This window comes from Mirounga leonina, unplaced genomic scaffold (assembly GCF_011800145.1).
Source record: "Mirounga leonina isolate KUSES-001 unplaced genomic scaffold, KU_Mleo_1.0 Mir_180, whole genome shotgun sequence".
In the NCBI taxonomy this organism is placed as follows: Eukaryota; Metazoa; Chordata; class Mammalia; order Carnivora; family Phocidae; genus Mirounga; species Mirounga leonina.
Genome location: NW_023270469.1, coordinates 29,790,605 through 29,806,910, shown reverse-complemented (window position 1 = coordinate 29,806,910; position 16,306 = coordinate 29,790,605). Strand labels below are relative to the sequence as shown.

Sequence of the window (16,306 nt, the reverse complement as noted above, 5' to 3'; positions counted from 1 at the left end):
ACACTGAACGTTGAGACAGTAATTCTGCTGTGAAGAAGTAGTGATAATGTAGTTTTTGTCCTAAAACACAAACAGCAACAACAGACTAAGAACAAAGTTTTACTTTGTTCACGACTAGGATGAAAACCCAGCGAGAACACCCTGGTAAGAAGGATGAAGACAGAAATGTTATTCCTCAGTAAAAGTGCAGCAGTTTAAACTCTCGTTACAATCTACTAGTGATGAAATCCCAGCATCTATTTGCGCCAGTGCTGATAAACTGAACACTGGTGCTAGACCAGTTGCACTGAAAACACTCAGAGAGATTTAAAAATGAAGGTCCTGGAGCCCAGGAATTCATAGTTTTATAAAGCTTCCCCAGGTGATAGCCAGGTTTTGGAAAAACTGATCTTGATCTGTATTTCAGCAGAAAACTATTATCTGCGAAGCTTGATTTGACTGAATAATTATCAGCAGCTTTGACCCTTCTCCTTGTTTTAAACCCGGTAAATGAAACAAAAATTTATAAAATCTGGTTTTGTACTGATGATGAAGTGAATGGAAGAAAAACCTGTTATTGAAAATTGCCCTTAATGTTGCTCCCAGCTAGTCTCGAGGTTTTATTCCAAGAGAGATACTATTCTGGGAGGCATAGCTTTCAAAGGAAAAGAACTGTGTGTCTATTTTACATTTTGAATATTTTTATTGCATTTAAAATAATATGAACATAAAAATAAATGGAATTCTAGAAGTTTCTCTAAATATGAAATCTGTTCCTTCTATCAATGTTCTCATTTCACATATGGAATCTTAAGAAATGCATGGACCTATATACCAGTATTTCAAGTTAATTTTATCAGAGGTACAATTACCTAAACTTACATGAAATCCAAACAAAGTATGCACTTTAAATATTAAAGAATATTCCTTTACATTTTCACTTTTTAAAATAAAGAACAAATACAATTTTTGTGTCTGGTCAAATTATGTAAACTAAACACACACACGTGTGTGTATGTGTGTGTGTTTGTGTCTTGTATTAAAAACATGTACTACCCGGAAAAAAAATTAGCATGATGAAGTAGGCACAATTATACATCATATCAGACGCCAAAAATTGGGAACAGTAGTGTTCCAATAGCATTAGTACCAGCAAAAAGATCACCAACAGTTAATCTGGCAGAAACATCAGAAGCTGTATGTGTTTAAATTAAGAACAATTTAGCAGCCTGGTTTTTCCAAACCCACAAAATACTAGTGTAAATCAGCGTAAGTCAATCTGAATTTGGTCCACTGCTATCTTCCCTCTAAATTTAGGATTACATTCCACTGGAGTTTCATGAGGAATTCCTTTTGAATTTACTGTACTCCTCTATGCTTGGAGCCGTCTGTGTAACTATAAATGGAGAACCACATCTGGCTCCGTTTTCTTTGTAAAGGCTGTGTACATGATTAAATCTGCATATGAGAACAGTTTGAGAACCTTTTATTCATGAAAATGTTTTTGTATATTGCCTACAGTGACAACGTGTGGGGGGGGATCACAGTTGGTCTGTGTGCACATTTCATTGTTACATTCTGTTGCAGAAGTGAGAAAATGTCAATCGAATGCCCACTGGTGCCTGTGGTCACTGCATGGCCACTGGCAGTCATGGGTCAGCATCCACACTGCTGAACAACAACACGATCAGACAGAAATAAGAGTGGAAGAATTTGTCTCCACCCTAAGGCCTTTTTTCTTACAGAAGAAATTCCATGTATTCCAATGTCTAAGGGCAACCTAATGTGAGAGAGAGGGAAGGATAAGCTCTACGTCATCCACAAAGAAATCCATAGGTACTTTAGTTAGGACCTAATGGAAATTAAATACGTATTTACATAGGGATATCTCACGTACTGAAAGAAAACGATGCTCCAAATGTACTCAGTTTGATTTCTGGGAAGCACCAAGTGCTCCCGTTTGATCGCATGAGCTTTCATGGTTCCTAGAAGATTGCACGGGACAGGTGCTCACTTCACAGAAATGGAGCCCAGAGAGTCTATGGGTGGTCAGCAGAGCTCCATTAAATTCTGGATAATAGATGCCTACAATTTACATAGTAGAAACCAATTCTTAAACAGTTAATACCATCTTCAAAAACTAGACCAACTCTTTTTTAAAAGCAGGTATTAGATGAGTGTCTCTTTGGGAGTCAATACCTTTTAAAATCACCTCTAACAGATTCCCTGGATCCTATCTCAAACTGACTAAATCTGAATCGGATGGTGGTGGGAGGCAGGGGAGGGAGGTTCCAAAGGTGGTGAAACCTACATTTTGCTGTTTTCCAGGTTATTCATATATACTATAGTGGAAGGACTATTGTATTCATCAGTTACACCACCCTAAAACTATACTAACTTTAAAAATGGGACATAGCTTTACAATATTGTAGTATAAAGTTTCTCTCTGACCACACAGACTTAACTGCAAAAAGTTTATTATGAATTTTTAAATGGACTATTTCTTAAAGTTATACTTATTTCTTGGCATTGTATCAAAAATGTTCTCGCATATTAAAACAAGCTCATACCAAATGCTAACATGAGGGTTTTATCTTACCAGATGATTCTCTAATATGCCATATGTCAAGTAATAAACACATTCAAAATTTCATTTGGAAAAGGAAGATGAGAATGTAATCTGCAAATCATATTTTTCTCCTGAAAACTAGCCAATTTTGAATAACAAACAAATGCTCTCCTTTAAAAAACATGCTATCACTATGACTAACCAAACAGGGAGTAAAATTTATTTAGTTTTTGATGAGCACTAGTTGTTGGCAATGATGAATAACAGTGCCATGAAACATAAAAGCTGTAAAGAATCTTAAGGACAACGATGATTTTTGTAGAAGCTTCTCCAACTCTGCTTCTGCAAACATATTATATATTAAAAATTTGTATTAGAGAATTTTATGGTTCTATTTCCTATCATATGTGCTTGCTGGGTTTTGTGCTTAAGTGACATTAAGTTTATTTTTGGCACAAAATGTTTTGACACTCATTACACACATTTATTTCCATATATCTCACACAAAATTCAAGTGTAAGCAGTATAACGAAGTCTGTTTTTAATGTGACAGGAAAAAAATGTAGCTCAAGCATAAAACATTAAAAAAACCCTTCAAAGTCAGATTTACACTCTCAGATCATCTTCTAATATGGAGAGATAAAGTTTCATGGTGATAAAGTAAATATGAGAAAAACATGTCTCCCTCAAAATTTCATTTATGCATTATTCCCGGCGAAGTTTAATGTTTTTTATTCCCAGAAGGTATATTCAGTAAATCCTCAAATTGGGAAGTAGAAAATGTATAAGTAATGGCCAAATGGCACTTATTTTCTTGTATTAAGACCATGTTAAATTATTTGAAATTACAAGATGTTGAAGATAAATATAAATCAATAAAAAATTCTGGATGTATGGTAGTTCTATTATTCCATGAACATTTCCCTTCCACAGAATCAGTTTTCCAATGCAATTAAAATCAGAGAGATAGTGAAGCACAGTGAAAAAAAAATTCAAGTTTTAGAGTCAACAGAATTGGGTTTGGGTCCTATACTGGAGTCTCAGCAATGCTGTGTGAATCTGTACAAGTTTCTTAATTTTTCTTGAGTCTCAGTTCCCTCATTTCTAAAATATGGGGATAACATTATTTTCTCTGCCCTATAATGCAGTGGTTGGGTGATCTACATACTGAAATTTGGAATTTTCGAACACGTAACTACTAAATACTTAGATATATCAATATAAACCTTGTATTGTTCTATAGAAATGAAAATATAAAACAGGAAGCATAATAAATGCTTTAGGTAAAATTAACCGGGGCTGATGAGAAAGAAGCCAGAACAAAGCAAATAAGGCCAAATGATCTGGAAGGGGTCCAAGGTGGATCCCACATAAAGATTTTTAGCTAGCCTATCCTTGCTGGAAAGCCCTAGGTATTATTTTAATTGATGTCTGAATCTGCTATTGATAACTCTTAATATAATGAGCCACTGTGCAAAGATAATCAACAGTAGTAGGTAAACAACATAGATGATCCATGCCACTGGAATGATGTCTAACAATTATCTAGGTATCTTTTCAAAGTAAAAATAAATAAAAGCCTAACCCTGCACTCTTTAGGTATGATTTGCTTAATTTATAAAATGTAAATTTAGTTTATAAAACATCCAAAACATGCAGTTAAAAAGAGGTGTCCCTGTACATCAGATGGCCACTTTCTGATGTTTCAGAATATGATCAATAGAAGCAACTGTTGAATATCAGCTCTAACACATATCTTCCAATATATGTATTAAATTTACTTTCATGTAAATTTGTATTTATCCTTTATCAGTTATTATATATTGAAAAGACTTAAAAATACACATGTATACACAGACACAAACACATACACATAGATATCTGAACTGCTTAACTAAGCTTAGCTGCGATGTAGAATTTTGTTTCTAACATTATCAGAAGGGTTTAATTTTTAAAATACCATCACCATGAAGTAGATTAAAAAACTAAACTGAAGTAGCTCTTTAAAATTTATCTTGAGGGGTGCCTGGCTGCCTTAGTTGGAAGTGCGTGCGACTCTTCATCTCGGGGTCATGAGTTTGAGCCCCACATTGGGTGTAGAGATTATTTATATAAGTAAACTTAAACAAATTTATTTTGAGATAAAGATACTTATGTTTCTTTTTATAAGGAACAGAGATGATTGTAAGTGGACACCTTTGTTTTCCACTAAGAGGATCACTCTCAGCTAATAGGCTGGGTAGCCCAGTGGAAGAGACCAGGGCTTGGAGAGACCTTGAAGAGTGTAGGCAAGTTACTTAATTCTGTTTTATTTTCATTGCCTGCAAAATGGGCATTTACACTACCTACATTTCCAGGTTGTTGTGAGAAATTTATAATAATGTATTAAAGAGTAGTTAGCACAGGGCCTGCTTGCTTACAGTCTATATTCAATAAATTGTAATAGCAATTGTTACTGGCAACAAAGTGATATGGTTTTCTTGTAATAGACTAATGCTCAGCTTAAAGAACTTCTTACCAATGCCTAGAAAAAGCTTATTTTTCTTTTATAACATATATATATTTTTTGCAATCATCCATTGCTAATTCTTTAATAAATATTAGATATTCTGACACCCACTGCTTTGATATATAAGATCTCAAACAAGAGAATGAGAGAACACATGTAATCATGATTTACCTGTTATAAAGTTTATCATAGTTTTCCTTTAAAAGTTCCCGTTCCTTTTCTAAATCATTAATTCTATCCTGCAGCTAAAATGAAAAGAAAATGACACATTAGGTGATTATCGAATAAAATCACACAGGGGTAAAATAACATGAGAGGAGGCTAAGATGTTTTAGTCTTGACTTCTAAATTGCAGCTGCTAACTAGTCAACTTTTATTGTCTGTATTTAATTTAGCATTGATTTTTTTCCAAGTTGTTAAGTAAACATGAAATTAATATTTCTGTTTTAATTTAGTAGAAACATATGCATTGCTTTATGGTGACATGTGCCAAAACTCAATAAAGAATGTGTTAAAAGTTTGCTGTGAAGTCTGGGAAACAGTATTTTTTACTTTCCTCCCTGATGAATTCCATCATTATATTCATTTTGTATTAATTTTCAATTGGCCCATAAAAAATAAAAGGATTAACTTTTCTTTTGGTTCATGGTTCAAACAAATTGTGTCAATCACAATTCACTCTGAAGACAAAATTTCTTTTGTTACCTGGAATTTACAAAGATCCAGTAGCACATCTTCTAAATAAATGAATGAATAAATAAAATCGTATACCTTGTTTTATCCTAATGAATATTTTTAGAAATAAACTCAGGATAATCATCATAGCTTTACGACTAAAATGTAGCTTTCTGTATTTATTCCTAGCATTCATGTTTAAGTTTTATTCACCAGTATATTTTGTAGTTACAACCTTTTCCCGTTGGGGTCAGTATTCTTAAAATTCATTTCCATGTTCATAATTCCCTTTTGATGCTAGTTTGAGACACAGTAAGGATTCTCTAAAGATCAGAACAGAATGTAGGTATCTTATTTCATTGCCATTCTCTTTAAGAACAAGTTTAAAAGACGACAGAAAGAGACTGTGCTAGCTGGGAGGCATGAGTAGCAACAATAATAGAGAGATGAGTGTTCAAACAACTTCCTAGAAAAAAAAGGAAATAATTTCACAGAACTGCTGACGTTGTAGAACACAATATACTTCTCTTCAGAAACAGATGTGTATTCGTCTAATGTGGTCTTGGTATCTCAAATGGCTAATCAGATGTTAAGGTTGAGAAAGTTAAGTTCCACAGGTAAGTTGCAAAATGTTATGTGTTCTTTTTCCTCAAGAGTCAATCCTTTAGGTAAACAGTGGTTATCAGCACATTTGTAAATATTTTTAGGCACTGAGTTGTCATGTAGTTTAGGATCTTTAAATAAATGTACTCTTTGGAATGTCTCTATTTTACTTTTTCGAAACAGTGACAGAGAAGTTTGAATGCAAGGAACGGCTAATAAATTTTTCGGAGCTTACCTCTTCTATTCTTCTTTCAGAAAATGTCATGGAATGTAACTGTTTCTCAAGACTGCAGCATTTTAAACGCTGCTCTTTGAGTTGCCTGTTTAGTTCATCCCCATTTGCCATCAAGGCATCATGGCTGATCCGGAGACTTCTTTGCTTCTAAAAAACAGAATCTTTTTTAAATTAATTTTGGATTCTGCATTAAATAAGTGATTACAATTTTATAAGTGAATTTACTCCTAAAGCTCACATTATACAATTCATTCTTCACCTCACAATGTATATGTGCTACTTGTCCATGGAGACACTCTTGACCCAAGTGTATCATTAGGGGAAAAAAAATACAGAGTTTTCTTAGCACAGAGTCACATAATGCAAACTTTTTGTCCTTTATTTTATTTCCTCCTAGTTTTTGACTGGTTGATTAGTGACCAGTGAGTAAATTAGTTTTAGCAAATTTTTTTTTCTTTCTGCTGTGGTTACAGTGGTTGGACATGCTGTCTAAAAATGCTGCCACATGGGTCAAAATAAATGCTGACCATAGATAATCAAACTTGAAAGGATTTGTCACCACAGCACATAAACAGCCTAACAGAAGGTTGTTTTAATACAATTAGGTTGAAATTTTCAATTCAGTAAAATAGTTACCGAAGTCTTCTTAATTTTTACAACAGATTTTTATTTTTACTTATTTATTTTTAAGTAATCTCTATGCCCAACGTGGGGCCTGAACTCACCACTCTGACCCAACCAGCCAGACATCCCAATTTCTTAATTTTTAAAATGGCATTTATGAATGTTTTAAATTCAAATGTATGTTCTTAAATGCCTCATGCTTTTTTTAAGAGATAAAAAGATGATCATACTAAAGTCTTTTCACAGAGACCATACGACCATAACATGTAATGGCTCATCTGCTAACTAATTTCACTTACATTCTACTGAAGTTCTCCAATCACTTAAAGGAGACATGGCTATGAGTCCAATTTTTGTTAATCTTGGTATTATCAGAGCACGCTATCTTTAACCAGCTTTTCCTGGGCTTCCTACCTCATTCATTGAAGCTGTTGGTCTGAACCTCTCAAATCTTTACCCAATATCAATCCCTCGGAGAAGAACCTGTGTCGTGGCAGACACTTGACCTAACAAGGGCTTTGAACAAATACCTGGCAGCACTGTTAAATGGAAGCCAAAATGGTCAAAGTGACAAAAGAAGGTAAGCTCGCTTTTTATTTCCTTTCCTAATTCCCCATGTTAGAAACAGCCCTCAGCTCCATGTTTTCTTAATCTCCCTCTTCTACCTATAGGCAGACAGTGCTATTATCTCCATTCTCCAGTTCCTCTTCTCTCTTTCATAAACTCTCACATTTATGTGGAAGGCAGTTATTACTTCACATTTAATCAGGGGGGAAAACACTAACCAGAATACATTTTTAAAATATTTATCTAATTCAATAGTAAATTTAGGTTTCAGAAGACCCTATGCTTTCCACCCATTTACTGCTTTCCTTGTCTCAGTACTTCAAAGAAAGTACTGCTTAATATGAGTTCTGCTCATCTGGAATGATTTGGAGTTCATTAATTCCAGAACTTATGTTAATTATGCAGTGCCAATAAATAGGAATCTTCTGATGGCACATTCCTGTGGGGCCACAGTCCTAAGGCAGCCGGGATGAAGAGTCCCAAGTATTGTCAACCTGAATGGTCAAGATTTAAAATAAGTACCCTGATAGTTGACATGATGGGTACTCAAATATTTTGTGATAATGGTAGATAGTGACAAAACAAAACACATTAAAGAAACATTGAACAAAACCTGATTACTCGTATTTTTAACTTGATCTATCTTGGATATCTCATAAATGCTTATAATTGAAGATAGATGGAAATACATCTAACCAGTGCTATGCGCCCATATGAATTCAGATAAAAGGAGTTAAAAATACATTTTCTTGGCATGAGATAATATATGATAAATAGGTTTTATTTTGAGATGACACAGATATTTATGAAAAGTCCAAGCAGTTATTTCTTTAGTCATTAAGTTATAAATTACAAATAATATATGAAGTGAAATCATACACATTTAAGAAAAAGAGCATCTTTAAAAATAACTTTTTAGTGTTAATAGCATTCTATTTAAAAAATACAACTTAAACACTATCTTTGATAGCGTATCTATGTATACACTATGTATACACATAGATAACTTTGTATTTATGTATTACCATAATAAAATAAATGATCACAGTACCTCTTGAAGCTGAATAAATTTTCCTTCCATTACTGAAAGAGCATTGCTTTTCTCCACTAGTTGTTTATGAAGCTTAATCATTTCTACATTGTCCCGAATGTTTGACCTTCAACAATGTGTTTAAGAAAGAGAGACAGAGTAAAAAAATGCAAGGCAAAAGAAAAAAAATCTGTGGTTGAATCACAATTTTTCATTGAAACGTTACCTAGATTTTTAGTTTATTATACACTTAGGATAGATTTATTATTTAAAACCAACCAATCAGGGCGCCTGGGTGGCTCAGTTGGTTAAGCGACTGCCTTCAGCTCAGGTCATGATCCTGGAGTCCCGGGATCGAGTCCCACGTCGGGCTCCCTGCTCGGCGGGGAGTCTGCTTCTCCCTCTCCCGCTCCCCCCTCTTGTGCTCTTTCTCTCACTCTCTCTCTCAAATGAATAAATAAAATCTTAAAAAAAAAAAAACCCAACCAATCATTGTTCTTTAACTTCTATACTCATAGACTCTCAGAGTTTGAAGGGAGACTCAAATTTGAGGACCTGTGTCTCCTCTACAACAACTGATAATAAGCACTTAAAACCCTTTTACAGCATCCTGAAAGATGGTGCAAAAGGACATCAGTCCATAGCACAGCAATCCTCCCAACCCCCAAACTTCATACTTATTTTAAGGAGGACGATCATACTATTTTTCCCTAAGAGAAAAATATGAAAGACAGCCACTCATCTTCCTACCACTCCCTTGAAACAAATGGTATCATAAGATTACCATTTATTGGAGTTTCCTCCTGGAGTTTCAACTTTTCAAAATATTTCCCAAAAAAAGTGACTTAGCATTTTATACTAATAATGCCCAAAGCTGGCATTTAAATATGTTGCAGATGTGCCTTTAGCTGGAAGAGATCATTTAACGTCCACAGGGTATATAGAAACTCTATATGCTGCAATACTAGTTTGTATTTTTCCTACTGAGATTAAAGCAAATGTAGAATTTAACAGGAAGATCTTGTTAAAGGTTAATCATGGATCTAAATGAATATCCGTTTTCAAAAGACATTTACTTTCCCAACAGAGAAAGCCTCCTTAATTTCATACGTTTTACATTCAAAAGTATTTTAAAAATTGTGAAGCTCAGTTTTAGACTTCATTTCTTTAAAAAAATAAACATAAAAATTTTAAATTCAGAAACTTATTTCAGGATTTAAAGTAAGTAATTTTACTTCCAAAACTTATCTAGTATACACATATTGGAAAAATTGTCACAATGCCCTACTGGAACCAGAAAATGGACTACAAAGCTCACACATCTGTAAACCAGCTGAGGACTTGAAATACTTAATTTTCCTCTTTGATATTTGAAAGTTCATTGTATTTTGGCATCGGACAGTTAGTTGTCCTCACACAGAAGATAAACAAGTCCAAGAACCTGGATCTTACCCAGGATACAGTCTTAACACAATGTTAAAATAATTATGTGTCTAAAACACGTTATCTAGTAGTTCTGAGCACACATTCAGCAGTACATTCACTATTCTTCCCCACAGCATGCTCTTTACTCACTTAAAAAATTATAATATGAAGGGAAAATATATTTTACATAAGTCTAATAAAGAAGATATTCACTTTTTCATAATTAGATGTCAAAATATAACTTAATGTGCTTTCCCCAGAATTACTTGGCTTGACCACCCAATGGTGAGTGACAGTTATTGACATGGAAGGACAGAATGCTATTCAAATAATTTCAAGTCTTTTCTTATATTTACAGTTGTCTCTGACATTTTATTCTTCTTGTTTTTAAGTATTTTAGTATTTTCAAGAAGATATACATATATGTGTGTGTATATATATACATATATATGTATATATATATACTTGGGTAATAATTACTTAATGATATTAACAAATAATTAAGCTCCAATAATCAATTCAGCCACACAGGGTCATAGAAATAACAGGTTTTAATTTTGAATTTTCTTTGTTAGGCGAAGGCTGGTAAGCATCTTTCAAAAACTTTTCAGTGTGGTTTAACTGGTGGATGTTTTCTTGAATATTTTCCCAAACTCCTTGAAGATTAAACTTTTCAAAATGCCAAGAAAAGTGACTTAGTATTTTACGATAATAATGCGCAACAGGTGGGTACAAATACAACTTCAGTAGCAGTTAGAGAACAACAAAAATAAGGTGGTCCTTTAAATAAAAAGTCAGTTTGCTTGAGAGTACACCTAATCTGGGATAATGCAACACCTGTAAGTCTTTAATGATTATTTTCAAGTGTCAGTTTTAGGGGCTTTATCTGTAAGAATCATTATTATGATTCGGTATTTTTTAAAAAAGATTTATTTGAGAGAGCGAGTGAGAGAAAGAGCACACAAGTGGGAGGGGCAAAGGGGGAGAGAATCTGAAGCTGACTCAGAGCTAAGCGTGGAGCCCGACGCAGGGCTCAATCTCACAACCCTGAGATCACGACCTGAGCCAAAACCAAGAGCCACCCAGGTACCCCTATAGTTAGATACTTTTAGAAGGTAATGGTGGGAAGGAAAGGATGGCCGGCTGTTCAGCTGAAAGTGCTAAGACATAAAAGATCAAAATCAACAAAGTGATAAATGTGGTCTGGCCTTTAGGAAGGTGTACAATGGAAAATCATCTCAAACCTGACAATCGACTCAACATTCTTCATAGATAAAATAGGATAAAAAAAAATAAGGGTTGATGGAGAGGGAAAAGAGGGAAAGGAATGTCACAAAAAGCTGACAAAGAATGTGAGGATGATGGAGGCAAGAGGGGGCTGGAGTTGGTGCTTAGAGGCTTGTCCTAGACCTCTGTGTACTAGGAGGGCCTCAGGTTGGTTTCCTTTGAAAAACAGAGATGGGGCTAATTTTATAAGCAGTGTTTTAAGTGACCACCACATCATGCTTTCTTGCTCTCTTTCATGCATGGTGATGGGAACATCAAATCTTCAGGATGATGATGTTCTAACAGAAAGAACAATCCATGGTAAAAACATTCAGATGAACTCTGACAGTCATGCAACAATTCATACATGCTGCATTACACTTGGTGAAATGATCTGCAAACAGATATCAAGCAGTCTAATTATGTGCTTTGTAAAAATAAATTTCTCAAATTTTTCAACAAGGATTTTGCAAAAAACCTTGGACAATTAAGTTGGAAAATGTGGTTTCTTTTCTTTTTCTTGTTTTTTTATAGACATATTATTTAGAATTATGATCAAATCTTCTAAAACTATTGGAAGAGTTGTTGGCCCATCTCTAGATTAAAAACAAACTGAAATAAATTAGATTTTATGTTGAAAAAAGTAATCCAGTTCAACAACCTATGTGCCAAGTTTCCCTCATATAATTGGAAACAGTCAAGCAAAAAATTCTGAAAAAGTAATTTCTAATGGAAGCCTTGAAAACACTTGACTCCAGCTTTGCTACTGGGTGCCATAATAAATCCAGAAACTTAAAACCTCAGATACACAGGAGAAGGAAAAACTTTCAGTGGAGCTATGTAATGTATAGTCTAATATGAAATCTTGAGAAGCAAAAATCTTTCCTCCAATGAAAGTTTCTTATACTTCATTCCCCAGGCATACAACTCTCTCACACTACCTCCCTCTCCCAGTGCCCATCACCATTTTACTCTTTGTTCCTGTAGAGTTTATGAATGCTAAAGAAAGCCTCTTGATTTTTTGAGACAAAAATGTTATAATGTAGTATTTATCACCATTTAGAAGAGGAGGCTGTAGGATATAGGAGCTAGGCTATGAGATTCTGGAAAGTAGTTGAGTAAAATATTTATGACAGAATGAAGAGGCTCTCTTTGTGTTTTTTCTTTTTTTTAAAGATTATTTATTTATTTATTTGACAGCGAGAGAGGGAACACAAGCAGGGAGAGTGGGAGAGGGAGAAGCAGGCTTCCTGGTGAGCAGGGAGCCCGATGCGGGGCTCGACCCCAGGACCCTGGGACCATGACCTGAGCCGAAAGCAGATGGTTAACGACTGAGCCACCCAGGTGCCTCCCTGTTTTTTTTTTTTTTTTTTTTTTTTTTTTTTTAAGAGGCTCTCTTTGAATCATAGTTTTAGGCTGACTAAATTTGGGGGATAAGGTTGAAAACAACTTTAGGTTTATAACACCTCTACAATAATTTTTTTTTTTTAAAACAGTGGCAGACATTCTGTAAGTGTATTGTTAAAAGAAATGTAGGTCATTCATAGCTTTTACTGGGGTACACAGACAATAGTCACTAGCAAGGTAACACTACTGAGTAAGATTACAGAAGGTTGCTAGTAAATTAAATGGAATAAATTTCACTAAGAGAGCTGAGGAAAGTTTATTTGAAAGGTAAAAGAGACAAACTGCTACCTGAGTTCATAGGTGAAAATAATGCTCCCTGATTTAAGATTGCATAAAGGAAAAAATTTGTCTGTGTATGTTTATTTGCCTCTGGATCATACCTTTCTTGTGGTGGTGGGTCAAAACAGAAATCAGAGCTCAATATTTTCTTACTCTCAATACCCACAAGGAATGGAGAGAAACAGTTTTGTCAAGCACTCTACATGCAAATAATCACTCTCTTATGAAGATGGAGGAGGCACTCCCAAGGACTGGTTGGAGACAGGAAGAACTGAAATTCTGGCTGATTTTCTAAAAGGGATCACTCTGAAGATCAAGTTTAATGGATTCCAACTAGTAGTGGGAATCTGAGAATTACATTCAATTTATCAAAAAGCCCAATGGGAAATGTAGGTTTACTAGCAATTAAGTTGCTGAAGTGAAAGTTTTATATTGTTTTTATTTTTTGATAAAATTATACCACGTCAGTTCAGTGACGCAGGTTACTTCACAATTATCAGAAGCAACAATTGGCATAATATAGGTCTTTGATGAATAAAAGGAAAAAAACCCCAGTAAGTTGATTAAATTAATAAATACCGCTTACTTAGTAGATAAAAATCTTTCAGAAACACAAGGTCCCTAGGGACGAAAGTGTGCTGTTTACACGGTAGGGCACCACGTACGCATTTCAGTCTCTTTACTTTACAGCTGAGGTAGCTAACTGAGGCTTAGCGAAGTAAAGAATTTGACCAGAGTCCTTAGTTGAGGGAGCCACCAGTCAAATCCAATCCTAAGAGATTACTTCTTCCCGTTCTTCTAGGTTGTCTCCTTCCTCGGAGATATTCCTAGTTCTAGCTGTCCCTCCACTTTCAAGTATGCACTAATTCACTAGTTACTATAAATTGTGATAATTTCTGTGGTTCATATGAAGTGCTGAGAAAATACATCAAGCTGCTATCCCAGAAAAAATCTTAGATACAATAATGATGATGATAATAATAATTAATAATAATAATAATAAAAACATAGGGATACTTTCCACTGGGCAAATTCTAAGGTTTTCAAAACAACAGCAAAAGCTTGGTGGATATATTTTTTAAAAATGACAGATCACCTGCCTGTGTAATAATAATGTGTGCATGGTTATCCTTGGCCCCAGTTACCCTTCCATCCAAGGACCAGATGTGCCCTCTAAATTAGGGGGCCGGGCAATCAGACAAATACAAATTGAGGGGCATTCTGCAAACAACTATCAATGGGCTGGAAATGGGGAACCACTCTGGAATAAAGGAAACCTAAAAGACATGACAATTAAATACAATACATGACCCCTAGTTGGATACTAGATCAAAACCAAGCTAAACAAACCAAAACCAGCTATTGAGAAAACAAAACAAAACAAAACAACCAGCTATAAGGGATACAATTGGGAAATTTGAATAGGGACTCTGTGTTAGATGATGCTACTGTATTGTCAAGTGTCTTGAGTATGACAGCTATACAGTGGTTATGCAGGAAGATGTCTTTGTTCCTAGAAGATACTTAGAAGTGTACAGAGAACGAAATGATACATGTGTCTAACTCTCAGATGGGGGCGTGGGAGGGAGGGAGGGTAGGAGGGAGAGAGGGTGGCGAAGAGAGCAAAGTGCTCATGCATGTGCGTGTAGAACGCAGAACAGGTTTCTGTCATTCACAGATACACAAAGACATGAAATGTATGTAAGTGTTCACGTGACTATTCCTACGACTTTTCTGTAGGTGTGCAATTTTTCAAAATGAAAAGCTGGGGAAGAACTTAAGAGTGTCAGGAAGTAACCCTGTGTGTGCCTAGAAGGGAAAGATGGAGCCCCTAGAGCCAAGCTGTTTCTTACACTGCATGGCTGCAAAAGGATTCTCTAAGATATGACAGTCTGCTGTCAACCAAAGGGAAGAGGGCCAGTCAGAGTGTCTGGAACATTTATAGGTTAAATTTCCCCCACTGGGATATGATGGAACTTACATGATTTTTAATTAAGAAGGTAAACACCCTAACATTTACTAAAAAAACCACTTAGTACAAACTAGTTACACATTTGGTAAGAGTATAAATATTTTTGGAGTTGAAAAAGCCAATAAAAGGTAAAATCATTCTGATTTTAATGTTCACGTACATGTGTTCACTGGTTACTGCTTTGCATTTAATTTAAGACGGCCTTTTTAATAAGCAGAAAATGTGCATTTTTATATTGTTTAAATTTTAATATGGATTTTTGTTCAAAACAACACAGACATTCAGGCTACTTGTAAATGATACAAGATTTTTTGCTAATGAGGCATTATGTAGAACATATGCAAAAATCACAACTCAGTCTTCCAAAATAGACCACAATAACAGGAAAAAACATGATTTTAATAAAAAAGAACAGCACTGGGCTTTTACTTCAAAGCAATTAAGGGCTTTGGATAACCAAAAGTTTATGTCAAGTTGATGCCAAACCAAACTGGTCTATTAAACACATACTATGAAGAGTTTCTGTAATATTCTATGAAAAGGCTCTTTGCCATAAATATCAAGCACCGCACTCTGAAGATTACGACTACGTTAGGTTCATGTTTGAGAACAAGGAGGCCAACATCCTGATCAGACTTCTAGAATTTCAAATTTGAAATAATGTATCCGTGAAAGAGAAGTTTAAATATGTTTTCCATTTTGTGATTTTTCTTTACAGTAAATTATACCAAGTTTTATATTCTCCCCGACCTTTTTTTCAACAGTTTTCCATTAGTCTCAAAAAATTGTTGTTACACATAAAATTTTGAGCTATGTGTAAACATACAAGAAAAAAAAGACTTAAAGACCTTTATTGGAAGTCATTTCTTCAGTTTTCAACAACTGTATTTCAAGGAACAATGTGCTATTTACTAAAGGTACCTTTCCTTTCTAAGCAAATAACGTGGTTTTCAATTATTATAAAATCAGTGAGGTAGGATACAAATTGGCTTATTTCTTTGGCCTCTGCAACAAAAGTTCCTTTACCTATCAGACTCATTTTGTCTTACTTCTAATTCCTGATGTGACAAAAGAGACTGCTATCAAGTGAGTAATATAGCTCCCTAAGGAGGGCCTTAGTTTAGTTTTTAAGGTGAACTCGTCTAGGTGTGTATGTTGGTGTCTCT

The 16,306-nt window shown here is 34.8% G+C and overlaps 1 protein-coding gene across 1 annotated transcript in view; it reads right to left on the bottom strand.

Moving 5' to 3' along the window:
* RPGRIP1L (RPGRIP1 like) overlaps nucleotides 1-16,306 on the bottom strand; it is a 93,784-nt gene that overhangs the window by 61,434 nt on the left and 16,044 nt on the right. The window contains exons 7-9 of the mRNA XM_035025200.1: nucleotides 8,813-8,918; nucleotides 6,571-6,717; nucleotides 5,229-5,302 (exon numbers count right to left, since the gene is read on the bottom strand). Coding sequence (XP_034881091.1) covers nucleotides 5,229-5,302; nucleotides 6,571-6,717; nucleotides 8,813-8,918 — 327 coding nt within the window. The remainder of the gene's footprint in view (nucleotides 1-5,228; nucleotides 5,303-6,570; nucleotides 6,718-8,812; nucleotides 8,919-16,306) is intronic.